Below are 14,596 nucleotides of genomic sequence, written 5' to 3'. Positions count from 1 at the left end.
TACAGGGAGAAAGAGCAGACTAATTTATCAATTAAATTACTTCTGTATTATGGCAACTGTTCGCAAATATTGCGGTAAAAGGATTGTTATTAATTGAGTGAATTCAGAAATAAGTTTAAGGTACGTACAGTGGGTGTAGAAAGTATTCGCACACCGATCAATTTCCAAAAAAACCATGTGAATATTTTATATATTTTTATATATTTTATATATTCTTGGAAATCTCTAGAATGGATACAGTACAAAAAAAAAAAAACAGTTATTTATATAAGTTGCGAAATTAACAAGAAAAAACGTAAATCGATAGAAATATAGAAGCAATAAGTATTCGTACAACTGTTTAATTTTTAAAACTTCACAAAAAAGAAAACGAAATTTACATTAATTTATAAATAATTAATACTTCGTGGGATTTCCTTTTGATTTTATAATTACTGCTACTCTTTTAGGCATTAAATTACCTAAATGTCGATGATTTATGGAACTTTACTAGAAATTGAATGTTTTCTAATTCGTACAAAGCAATAAAGTGATGGGTCTACGTTACAAACTCTACTGTAAATGGTTCGTCGTAAGAATCGTACAAATACTTATTTCTTCTACATTTCTACCAATTTTTCGTATATTCTTGTTAATTTCGCAAATTATATAAACCAGTAATTGTTGTTTGGATATATTATATATTCTAGAGATTTCTAAGAATATTTAGAATATCATTGATTATAAAAAAAGAATTTAAGAAACCACAATTTCATACAAAAGTTTTTTAGGAAATTGATCGGTGTATGAATACATTCTACACACACTGTACATGCGTAAGTTAAATTGATCGCCTTGGTAGTTTCAGCGTAAATGTGAAAAATATCATTTAGCGAAAAAATGAGTTTCAGTGGGCTCCGTAAGTGATACACGTGATAGAGAGAGTATAAAAAATAAAAATGAGAAGAAAGATCGCTGAAAGTTAGTCAGCAGTGTCCAATCGCCGAAACAGCGTCGAATTCGAATCAGAACAGCAGGGCGAACCTCGGACGTATCGATTTTCGATGAACATTCAAATAAAAGTGAATCACGGCGTGCAAATGTAAAAGAATGTTTCAATTGCTGATAATTAGAAATGCTCGAAAAAAAAGAGATGGAACGACCGCGAGCAGGTATTTAAAAAATAATCGCAACACGCGGTCCTTGGTATCGATCTTCTCTATAAATACCCTTTCGGAACATCCAGATTGATGCAGCTTCGCGATTCGCGGCGTCGATTTTTCGTCGACGGTCCTTGAACCGATTAATTCATGTAATTATCATGTAATTATCGAATCGACCCTTAACATCCTCGCTGATATAAGCTGCGCTTAATTTCTTGCTAACGATTTTATCTACCTGGAAAAGGATTGCACGGTAACAAAGTCTTTAGAACAATGGTTCTATACTCGGTTATCCTTACAAAGCGAATAAGAAATGAAGTTACTAAATTTAACAAAGTAAAGTTACTTGGTTTGACGTTTCGGGCTCGACGACATTTTCGCTAGGGTGAATTACCAAAGGTACTCATGGGTATTGTCGTTATTTGATACTCTACGGAATTTTATTATATTTAAGAGTTAATACAATTTTAATCAATAATATCATCTCCATAATTATCGACAATCTCCGCCAATCTCTCCGACAAACTTTCTATTCCCTTTCGGTAAAATCAAAGTGATTTTAACGTAAAATATACTTCAAGTACCAGTTTCATAATTGTGTAGTAGGGATTTTTTTCAACGAAGAAGATGTTCCATCGTTTCGGAAACATGAATGTCCGACGGTGTTCATCCAAACGAGGATGATAAAACGTGGCCAATTTTAAGATAGCTAAAGTAACAAAATTATTAATGGTGCATCTGTAGGCCATAAAGAATTGCAAACCCACAATTATTGATCGACAATACGACGGAAAACTTATGAAAACGGCTACGAAGTAGAAAATGCCGATAGCGAAAAATTAGGAATCGTTTATTTCAAATAATCGTAACTTCGGAAGAAATATATGAAATATGAAAGTTTAGAGACTATTTTATAGATAAAAATCTATATTGACAATGAATACGTACTATACTCTGTTGTTTATTTCTGTGGGTGGAATTTTTTTATATCAAAATAATTTTAAAAGCTATATACGAGTACGATACTCGTCATCAGTTTGTCATCAGTTCGAAGTGTTTGCATTTAAACTGTTGGTAAATATTTTAAGATGTAAAATTTGTTTTGGAATTGAGAGTTGCTTCCCAAGTAAGAGGGTTAATCCATAAATTAAAGTTAAAAAATATTTCGGTTCAGAGGGGGAACAATTTCAAGATAACATTGTTAACCTTATGGTGTAACCATGTTCAACAAGAATTTTCAGTATAAAGATAAAATTGCTGTAATGTAACAAATTAGATTGTATTTTTAAACAAATTTCTTTTTTGTAATCCTATTCTGTTGTGATCTATAGTAGCGACAAAATAGAAAACAAATAATGAAAAGAAGTATAATATACATGTATATACTATACTCATTTTCAAAATACAAGGTCACGGTGCCACATGTTTTTCTCACAATAAGTTTGGAATTATAACTTATATTCAACCTAAATGAATGAATTTATTTATTCTTCTGCGTTAGCCATTTCTTGAGAATGATTAAAAGACATTTTTGATTTCTTAAGGATCAACCTGGCCTTTAGATAAAAGCTTTTATCCATACTGTGCAAAGGGGGGCGTAAATTACACTTATGACAGTGTCTAACGAGATGAAGAGCATGTATAAACGATCGTCGTTTGCAACTGTTCTTGAAGTTTTCCAATTGGAATTTCAGCGAGAACCATCGAAGCCTTTCTTTTAGCTTCCTGAGCTTCCTCTAATAATTGTTCGATAAGTAAAAGAACTTGAAATCCATATTATAGGGAGCCCATGAATGAGTACGTTCAGCGGTATGTAATCTGATCACATTTCAATGATAAGAACTAAAAAGTAATCACGCATTAATTACAAAGGTAACATCTTAAGTATGCGGGATTACACGGTAATTATGTACATGGTTTGATGATTTACAACTATAATTACATCGCAGTTATACGATAGCTACCGAGCGATAACATTGAAATATTGTGGCAAATTTAATCAGATTACATTTTGCCCAACTCTGATAAAAACATAAGTTATTTTCTGGGTATAGTTTGTCTCTCTAACAATAATAGTTACGAGCTCTGTTAATTATAAGAGTTGCAACGTACCGTAGCTACATTTGTCAGGGTTTTGAACTTAAATTATAAAGGAATCTGTTAGAAAGTCGCGACAAAAATGAAAAAAAAAAAAGAAAACAAAAAAAAAACAAGGTTATCTATTGGCATATATTAACATCAATTAATAATCGAAATTTCGTCTTAGAAATTCTTATCTTCTTATTAATTCTCCATACGCACACTTTAAGGGATGACGGATACTTCGAGGTCGACAAAAGGCACTTAAATACATAAAAATACAGCAGTTGCTTTTTACGCGGAAAAATTAAAATTAGTAAAATTGAAACAATGCGTTTAGAAAACCATTAGACCAATTAAGTACGAATTTTTCATGACTTAAGTGTACCTGTAAAATTTGGAGTGGATCGCTTCAGCCGTTTTTGTGAAATCTTGCCCACCGATTTGAAAAATGTATTACAGTTTCGACAAAAACCCATTTAAAATTTTGACGATGAATGGCGTATTCCTAGTTACTTGCACATACCCACATTTTATATCGAGACTCATAATTTCGTCAATTTTAGTCGGATTAACTTTAAAATTTATTGGGAATATTCTTGAAATGTTACGGTCCAGTTCATTCCTGAAACTGTTAATTTTCAATGTTTGTAGATACGTAACGTTATTTTTTTAGAAACATTCGTCTTCTATGAAAAGCAAACGAAATTCATTGATTGTTTACTACAAATTTAAATATGTACTTTATAGTCTTATACAGGGTGTCCCAAAAATGTTTGAGTTATCGAAAATGTTGTCCGAGGCCTCGTTAAGGAGATCCCCATAAAAAACTTCAAAAAAGTAAAAAAATGTCGCCAAGTATATGAAAAAGTGGAGACCAGACTGACCGTTGTCGTGGTCATCGTTTTCGAAAATGTTGTTAGTTTCATTGTTAAAGAAACAATCAAAGAGAAACACGGACCCGAGGAGTTGTATTTCCAATGTTGGAAGGGTCGACGCAATATCGGATCGGGCAACGTTTACATTTCGCGTTTGCGTTAAACGTGATATACAAGGTCACCTAAGATTTGTACCTAAAATATCTCCGTTTATATTAAAAATACAAATATATCTCGCAAGTGAAAAACGTTTCGTTTGGAGGTGGGCATACTCTGATAGACAAAAAATTGTCTAAAGGTCATATTTTCTGAGATTTCAAAGTCATTGGTGTTTTTTTTAAAGAAATTGGGCTATCTTCATTATTATAATATTATAGCTGATAAAAAGGCAAATTCAGACATGTATAATATGTTGACTGTGAACGTTGGAGTATGAATTTATAATAACTTGACACAAGGTCATCTGAAGGTTAATATATTCTACATATTTGAATTTGTCTTTTTATCAACTATAAGATTACAATGATGAATATACCTCATTCCGTTAAAAAAAAAAAAAGAAAATGCCATTGGCCTTGAAATCTCGCAAAATATAACATTGAAATTATTTTGTTGCCCTTCCCTCAAACCAAACATTTTTCTCGTAAGACACATTATCGCATAACTAAAAGGCACAGGGATATTTTAGGTACAACTCTTAGGTGACTCACCCTGTATGTACGGTCGCGTGTAATGTCGCAGAAGCCTGAGCGCGAATGCGGCCACATCATTCGCGCCTAAGGAAATGATTCGGGATGAAAATAGAATTCCGAAATATTAAGGGGACCAGAAATTAATGTCGTTTCTGTGAATGTCAATACTTTTTTATCATTTACCAGCTCATTATACACCAATTGATTTTTATCGACCAGGTATTGAAAATTTGCACAGTATATAGCAAAAGGTCGTTGATAACGAAGGCGATTACATAATCGATTAAAAATAAATCTTGTTATACATTTGTTTCAATTTAATGTAAAAGAAATGACATTACTTTCTGGTCCCTCTAATATTTTTCATAGCCTTGTACGTTACTTTTTGTTTCTCATTTGCTGAATTGATTGAGGAGCAGGGCCTACCAAGAAACTTAAAAAATATCGACTTTTTGGTTTCGAGCAAAATTAACGAAATTATCTTAATAATATTCCTCGACACCCGCTTCGCAGTTAGTCGAGTAGCGTGTAGGGGACAAGAATCATTTTTTACGGTTTTGTAAGTTAAGTAGATATAGCCTTTTCTAAATCTTTCTAAGTTTTTTTCGTCCTCAGTAAAAGCATCCGTAGTAAAAACTTTAAACTCGTTTATCAACAGAATTGCATTTTCAAACGCATAACCAGTATATATATCGAAAACTACTATTTCGATTTAGTGCCAGTGTATTATGCTTGTTTTTTGGCGTAGATTTTACTTCATAGACGAAAAGCGAGCGACTTTTTAGTGAAAAATTGTTATCTTAATTTTTAGCTATCGTCATTTTGTTACAAATTAATCTTTCAGGAACCCGTTCTGATAAAAATTAGATAAACTTATGTAATATTAAAAACTTCTCGGATTTTTTATTTCAATTAATCCATTTCCGAATAGTAGTGGTCACCGCGAAACGCTTACTAAAGAATGCTTTCCGAGACATCAACTATATTTATTATAATTTTCAGTATTTGTAAATGAAGAAATTACTGAAGCTTTATAGAAGTATGTTTATTACGATAGATAAATGTTTGCAAAACAAAACTCAAAGGTTTGCCTTAAACAAATTCTTAAATATGAGTATTGAATTCTCTTAAGTAGGCATACTCTCTTGAGTCCACAAAATATAAATTTGGGAAAAGTGTTTCTCAAAATTCGGTTAAAATATCAATTCAAGTTAACGTTGTAGAAGAAATTATCATTCCTCGCCGAGTTACATAACAAAATTGGAATTTTGGAATAACAATAGTTATAAGTATATATATATATATATATATATATATATATATATATAATATAATATAATAAGAATAAATAATAAAAAAATTCATAAATTTTTGCAAATGTTATCATCGCGAAAACCTGTCCGACAGCAAAACGTAAGAGGTTTCATCGATTTTATCGATTTCTGGACGAACATACATGAAATAGTTTTTTTTTGCGATAAAAGTGGTAAAAAATGAACCAAGGTCAAATTTTTTGTTTACGGGACCAAGTAGCAGTGATGCTCTATCAGATGCAATAAGTTTCATTCCGATCGATCAAGCCATCTCGATGTAATCGGTGAACAAACATAAAAAAAAATATATACATGTCGAATTGAGTTATCTCTTCCTTTTCGAAGTCGGTTAAAAACAAAATTATTCGCTAAATACGTCATGTACTTTAAAAAGAAAGAGATCTTAAAAATTAAGGACCGTTTTTGCGTTGCATACCGTGTCGATTTTAACACATTCAGACATGACTCTTTTTGTAAAGAGAACGAAATTATTTTTCAATGCATACATACTAAGAGATTTTTTTGAAAAAAATAATTTTCCGTAATATGGTGACGTTTCGAACACATTCCAGCCCTGAAGAATGCCCATTTTTGACATATGAAAGAAATTAGCCTTAAAAAAAATCTCGATAGCGCTTCGATAATTTAATATGTTATTAAAAGAGGCCTGATTTTTTAATTTCGGAACATCCAGCTCTGATGTAGAATAATCATCGGGGAATGCTTATGGAAACAATGGCAACGTTGGAACTTTGTTAATTCAAGATAATTTTAAAAACAAAAATTGCGACACATGCACTAAGAAACGTTCTTTCGATCCCTGAAAATTGTTACCAAAAAATTATCCGTTTGTCCCCCAAAAAATTCATTTTTTAGGATCGCCCTAGGTAAGCTTTCGCCCTTTAATATTTCCTGACCCATTCACACACTAAACAGCAATCTCTACACCACTAACTACTTAATTATGTGAAAAAATAAATAATACTAATCTGTAATAGAGTGACTTGTTTTTGTTCAAATATATGTTTCTGTCAACAAAAGGTAGCTTCAACTGTAGCCATGCATAGATAAGATGTACATTTACACGCAAAAACAATTATCAACAGTGCTGAACCTATTAATTACTTTTGTTGAAGTATGAAACTTAATGTGTGTACACCAGATCTGAAGGTAGGAAATCAGAAATTCGCAACATTTTTATTTTGGTTTGCAAATTTTGAATGTCTTTTGATCTCTTGCTCAATTAATAAAAATTGAAATCAGAATTATACTCGCTGTAGATTTCGTGTTGTCTTCGATAGACCGACAAATCAAGATAGAAACGAGAGATTTATGATGAGTTTGGACGATAAACGTGGACCTCGACAACGTACAATGGAGTATTTGTACCAAAAATACTGGTAAAAAAATCGATTTTCGAACTCTGATCCAGATATAAACTTTTTGTTTTTCTGAGATTGTTAAATACATGAAGGCTAACAGTGTAACCTATTCAATTTTTGTCATTTATAAACTCATGAAACATTATGCTCTAACCAACGTGAAGAATTTTTATAGTACCCATTCCTCTCCTAATTGATAATCGTCTTTTTGTTTTGGACTATTTATGTTTGAAAGTGACCGATCATTCAGTGAAACGTTTTTTATAGTTATGATACTTTACTAATTATTTTGTTATACAACAAAAATTAGCCGCCAACTTCTGCTAAAATAGTATCTTAAGCATTTTGTTTGTCGTAACGTATTGAGAAATCGCATATGTATATCATGTCACATTCGCGTTACCGACTATTCACTGTTCTTTTGAAACATTTTATTATCAGCAGACTGCGGATGTTTATAAAAAACCGTATTTTCACAGATACAGAAAAAGAATTGAAACATAAATGGAAATGTGTTTTATGTTTTAAACGATGTAACATGTATATTATTGTTGATATTTTATCTCTTTGCATTTGTGCACATTCTCATTCATTTCTCTATGTTATCATTTGCCATAAATACATAAACATCCGCAGTCTAGTTATTACTATACGCGTATTTCAAATGTTTCCGTATCATATTTAGTATAAGATCTTAAATCCGAAATTAGTTTTATTATTTCTTTTATTCCCTATTTAAACAAATTTTTGTTTAATTTTTTACTTTTTAACTTCCAAATTATTCATATTAGACCCGTCACTTTTAATCTGTTAAATTTCCATATTATATTCATAATTAACAGTTCTAAAATCCTTTACAAACGATTTTTCATGCAAATCTTATAACATTTTGCCAAACAAGTCCGTGATATTGGATCCGGTATTTTCAATTTTTGAATTCTGGAGTAAGATTGATAATCAGCCGTCCCAAAAACGCTTGTATACAAAATGACATATAAATCTGAAAACTCCTTTAATTTTGGTCACATTTTGGAGCCATGTACTCCACTGTTTCTCGAATACGAGCACGTGCACGCATACCGATCTGTCAAAAGTTGATAGAAACACCACGTTGCGTCAACCGTCGAGACGATATCGCCAGAAATTGTGATCCAACGATAGCCGATGACGAACCGAACAAAGAATAGGATAAAACATTGGATGCAGGGGCAGGGCTGAACTAATATTTCCTAGGCCCCTGAGCTACGGGCACCGTCGGTCTCCCCTCCAGTAATATTTTCGAAAGGAAAATAAAGCTATAATCATTCTTTACCATTACATTTTTGACAGCGTAATCATTTTTCAACAAAAAACTGTAATAAATAACGTCTTTGACAAAATAATATCAACTAAGATTTTGTCGTGCTACAGGTGCAGCGAATTTTCTCCCAATACATTACAAAAAAATGTTCAGATCACTATTTAAGACAAAATTGAAATAAAATCACTTTTCCGAAAAACTAGTTTTAAATAAGATTCTGTTAGACCACGAGGATATTCCCTAACCCACCTCAAGAAGTTGAAATTACTCATAGACGCAGTGCAATATTTTGTTTACAGTTTTTCATTGAGTTTACAATGCTATGAATTAACGCTAAATGTTAAATAAGTATAACCAGAAACTTATGAGTCAAAACACACTAGTAAGTTGTCGAATTATGTACTGCAGAGAATTACAATGGTACATGTTGCTCTCTTTCGTAAACATTTATTACGAGTTTTATAATTAAAAGAAGAAATGTTATTTTATGTTGTATACAAATTTTTAAGTTGAATATGTACTGGGATGTTCATTTTAAATTATTTTTTTGCCGAGTATAGTATATTTTAATAATATATATTTTAATAATATATATTTTTTAAAAATGATAATAATAATAATAAATAATAATATAAATTTTTAAGTTGAATATGTACTGGGATGTTTATTTTAAATTCTGCGTCCCGAATAGTTACATGGTTCGAAAGTGTGACAACGTGAAAATGTAATGGAAAATTTGACATAACACTTCGTTCTGGAACGAGTACGAAAATAATACTACGTGTCAAGTGTATTCGGCGTGTTAGCGTTTCGTGTATTGCATTCCATAGTCCGAGGGATAACCTTTGGAGGGCCTCCAGCTGGCGGGGCCTCCTGGGGCAGTAGCCCCTAAAAAATCCCATGCGTTAAATCGCCCCTGGAGGGACATGCGACGTTCCGATACACCGTCGTCGCGACGACAATGACAGCGGCGAACGATGACGACGACGTCGACGACAGTGCGCTACCGGAGACGAGGTGAACAGTAAACAGAGAACGAACGCAAGACAGACAGAAACAAAGAATGAAAGAACAAAGGATGGAGTTGGCTGGTTGGTTGGTCGATCAGAGGAACAGAGAAACGGGATACGTAGAAAGAGACGGAGCGTGCAAGAACGCGCAGCGATAGACACAGATAGAGAGAAGGAGAGCGAGTGCGAGCAAGACGGAGAGAGAGAGAGAGAGAGAGAGAGAGAGAGAGAGAGAGAGAGAGAGAGAGAGAGACACGGTGGAATGGTAGCGATCAAAATGTAAGAAGCCTTTATAACTGTCCCGTTTCGACGAGACACCGTCGAAACCGAGTCCGCCGTTGGCTTTTGTTGTTCGTTGTCGCGGCAGGAGGCTGTGATACAGGCGAGTAATCGTTGCCAAGCATCACGGTGGCCAGGGGAGCGGATCAGCTGTTCGCCTCGGCAATGACAACATTGGACACACGCACGAACCCCCCCTTGTGTGGTAACTTTGACGCGCGTTTCCACAGTCGGAGACAGCCCCGTCGTTTTACTGTCATATGATGGCGTTGACTTACCTCGAGCCTGGTGCGCCCGGAGTGTATCATCCTTTTGCGTCGCGTTATTTTGCAAAGCTTCCGGGAATACCCGCACGGTCGTCAGTGGGAAAAAAATGTCGCGGCCGAACGAGTTGCTACGCTTCGTAAGAGAAATGGCCGAGTCTACTGAACATGAGCCGTGCCGCCGTCACTGGTAGTGGGGGGAAAGGACGACCAATGCACATTCCCCTGTAGCCAGAATCGGGGGCCCGGGATTGGCCGCGCGCAGTCGACTTGGCGACAGCGCTGCCAATCCGGCGCCGTTCAGCCATTGTTTACACGCTTCCTATTGGATCGTTATTTTTGAGGGAGCGCGACAACGGCACCTGAGATCGTGCACCGACGATGCAACGATACCAGTGGCATCGGTGTTGCGTTAGGGAGATGTGTCGCAATTGCACCATGACTATCGACTGTCGTTTCAGCTCCGAGAATATTACGTTTCCGTAGATTGCATTCTTATCGACCGACGATAAGAGAATGTGATAATTGGCTTGCGTGCGTGTTTACGGTACAGCGCGTCGTGTCGTGCTAGTAGATTGAACTTATCATGGTCAGACAGCTTTTGCTGTCGGGAATAGTCGGTGTCTGGCTGTCAGGCATTAAGGGGGTATTATCGTCTAGATGTTTGTTTTTTCAGTAGTTTTTAGTAATTTTTTATAATATTTTTAATAATATCGAGAGCTGGTGTGTAATAATGCAGTTTAAATAGAAATTATTTCATATTTTCCACTGCATTTTCTCATACTTTTAAGCAATTATATCTAGACCTGGTGAGTATTTGTATAAATTAACTAGAAACTATTTCGTATTTTTAGTGCGGTTTTAATGTTTTTCAAAGTCGATTATATTTCTTTGTCCAAAAATTATTTTATGGCAACATCGGAAGATTGAGTGATTCGAGGATCCCTTCTCTCCTTTCTACGGCATAACAGTAGTATGATCCTGTCCTAATCAAATATTTTTTCTTCTAAGACATTCCTTCGTACCATTAGAACAACGGAGATATTTTTAATACAAATCTTAGGTGACTCATCCTGTATATGTCTATACCCTAACCTATGTATATAATATGTATGTGTAACCTATGTGTATAATGACCATTTTGATATTAGATACACAGATTAATACTCGTTCCACGATTAATGCAATTTGTAGAGAAATATTTTAGTCCGATCATATACTGCAGTTCGTTACTAATATATATATATATATATCGGTAACAAATAAATTTACCTACCTATTTCTATTTCCTTTGTACCGTTATCATAGAAAGTGAAATAAGAATTCATCTTTATTGAAATAATATCTTCAAAACAATGAATAATTTTCCAGTACAAGAGTGTTTTTAAGTTCATCGTTATATGATGTTATTCTTTTGTATACTTATATTTGTTATACTTATATACTTATATACTTTTCGTTACTTATATACTTATATACTTATATTGTTATTCTTTTGTATACTTATATTCGTAATAAAGTACAAAATTAACATTAGCTATGCCCAAGCATCATTTTTGTCATAAGAATTCCTCGATTAACAGTTTAAATTCTTCAAATACATACTAAGAGGGAATTCTAGTCCGGTTATTGAAAAGGTATGGCAGTTTTGAAATTTCATGAAACAATAATATTTTACAATACTGCCGTCCCCACCAAAAGTTAACTCAAGCCGGAAATAAAAATTTTTTATTTTGCGCCGTCTCCGAAAAGGTTGTATTGTATTTAATATGCTGTATTTTAATAAATTAACCAAATTATGTATTTATATAATATATAATATAATAAACGAAAGCTTTAACTCTACCGTTTGACGCTTGGCTCGAAAATATCTCCATTCTGGCGTTAAAATCATAATTCGCGACCATAGCTTGCATTACGCCGAGCGCGTGAATCGTCAGAATAGGAACTTTGGAGACGAAGGACGGAAGGAAGCTTGAGAAGCTCGGAAAGAAGAGCTTCAAGCTGCTAATAATATGTATGAAGCAGAGGAATGGTTACTATATGGTTCTGGAATCGATGATTAAACGATAAATAGTTTACATTATTCATTATTACTTTGAACTTTTTGGTTTCGGTAATTCTAAACTTCAAATGCGTTTTTATCGAAATCACATTTTTTCGAACCGTGGGAATGATAACTCAAGAACTAATCTATGACGAGCTGTTTATCAATTAACAAAACCTTTTTGAGTGTATGTTATCAAATGAAATGTATTTTGCCCGACCGAACTCGAGGCCAAAGCTAATCGGTAGAGAATTAAATCATCGTTTCTGTGACAAAAATACTAAAGGTATATGTATATAGTAATAACGTGAGCGCAGCGCGTGCCTATTAATATATGTACTTTATGAACATACTTTTATTATATCTCCTTGGCTGCCGCTGTGTCCACCGCTCGTCCGTGATTGAGCGTTCAGCCGTTTTTGGTCAAGTTTAAAAGGGTTTTTCTCATCCTTTCAAACATTTTACCGAAAAATCAGAATATACGTTTTGTAGTAGATGACATCAACTATTCAAATCTTTTTTTTAAATCAAAATCGGTCTTACGGTAACGCATACAGGCCCGCCGGCAAAAAGCACAATGAAAAATTCAGATGGCGATTGTGAGAAAACTAATTATCCGACAATCTTTGTCTTTTGCACACATAAAGAACACATTAATCGCTATTTATCTCCAAAAGTCCAGGGCTTCAGCTCAAAAAATGGCAGAGTTATAAATTTCGGAAAAAACTCTGAATTTTCCGGTTCTTCCGATTTTTCTCCGTTCCTTACTATCCGATCGAGACATTCGAGGTCTCATTCTGTAGGTATTTTCATCATCTACATTTTATCTCGTTGGAGCATTGATATTTCTGCATTAGTTTAAAATTTGTAAACAAAAAACAACAAAAATCACGATTTCTTGCATTAAATTGTTTATAGTAAGAAAACGGAACAGAGTTGTGGAGTTAAAAACATATACCTATTATTCTACGCATCCCCTTTTATGTAATTGCACGATCAGTTTGCTGTTAGTATTTTTGTAACACAAAAATGCTCTACTGATTGGCCTAGCCTGGCAACAAAAGTGACGATCGCTAGAACCTCGGATCACTCGGAGGAATAACAAAACGCTTGGGCTACGTGTGAACCAGAAGGTATTGGACAGTCGCCACGCACATATGCTGAGTAGCACTATCCAATAGCAGGGTTTGAATAATAATCAATTACAATTTTTTAATTAAATAGGTGATTTAAACAAATTTAATGCAATCAACTTAATTAATAAATATTTTGAATAAATGTAATTAATAATTATTTAATTAATATTGAATTAAGCAGAATTAATTCAAAACTATTTAATTGACGGTTTGTTTATATCTTCAATGTTAAAAGACATTTATATAAAATTCAATTAATTATATAAGTAACACATATAAATAAACATATATATAACGCAAATAAACTAAATGCAAATAAACTAATGCAATATACTAAATACTATTAACCTTATCCAAATGAGTTGTGTATTCTTACTCAATGACGACAAAATGAAACAAATATATACCATAGGTATAAGTTAAAGTAATATACTAAATACATGAAGCAGCTTAAAGTAATCGTGAATTAAATGCCTTTGAATTAATTCTGCTTAAGCCTTAAAGTAATCGTCAAATAAATAGCTTTGAATTCATTTTCCTTAAAGCAATCGTTAATTAAATAGCTTTAAATTAATTCTGCTTAAAACAATCGTCAATTAAATATTTCCAATTAAATTTGCTCATATCAATCGTCAATTAAACGACTTTCGATTAATTCTGCTTAATTCAATTTTAATTAAATAATTATTAATTACATTGTTTGTTATTAATTGTCAATTAAAGACGGAAATTAATTTTAAAAGTAATTAATTACTCGCAACCCTGCCCAATAGTAATAAATATTATTATTGTTACCACGATGTTTAGGCTTATTCACCCACGTCACATCCCATCTTATCGATATTCGTTTCCAACCTACGTTTCCAAAATACGTTTACTTTATTTAATGCCTGGACCATGAACTAACAATTGAAATTATACCATTGTATAAAGTACATTTTTTATTGCAAAGAGCTGCACAAAAATTGGTGAAAATTGATCGTTTTTCTTTGAACAGTTCTAGAAGTTTCAATTTCCAATTTTTTTGATCGCAGATTAGTTCATATTCTTCAAGGTAATGCCGACAATGTAGGAA

The 14,596-nt window shown here is 33.3% G+C and overlaps 1 protein-coding gene across 2 annotated transcripts in view; it reads right to left on the bottom strand.

The window, feature by feature from the left end:
• LOC128877634 (F-box/LRR-repeat protein 20) overlaps nt 1-10,505 on the bottom strand; it is a 46,174-nt gene extending 35,669 nt beyond the window's left edge. For both annotated transcript variants that reach the window (XM_054125107.1, XM_054125108.1), the window contains exon 1: nt 10,354-10,505. In XM_054125107.1, the coding sequence (XP_053981082.1) occupies nt 10,354-10,383 (30 nt within the window). In that variant the 5' untranslated portion in view covers nt 10,384-10,505. The remainder of the gene's footprint in view (nt 1-10,353) is intronic.
• Between the last annotated feature and the right edge of the window lie 4,091 nt (nt 10,506-14,596).

This window comes from Hylaeus volcanicus, chromosome 5 (assembly GCF_026283585.1).
Source record: "Hylaeus volcanicus isolate JK05 chromosome 5, UHH_iyHylVolc1.0_haploid, whole genome shotgun sequence".
Classification (NCBI taxonomy): Eukaryota; Metazoa; Arthropoda; class Insecta; order Hymenoptera; family Colletidae; genus Hylaeus; species Hylaeus volcanicus.
This window is presented reverse-complemented; position numbering and strand designations above follow the sequence as displayed.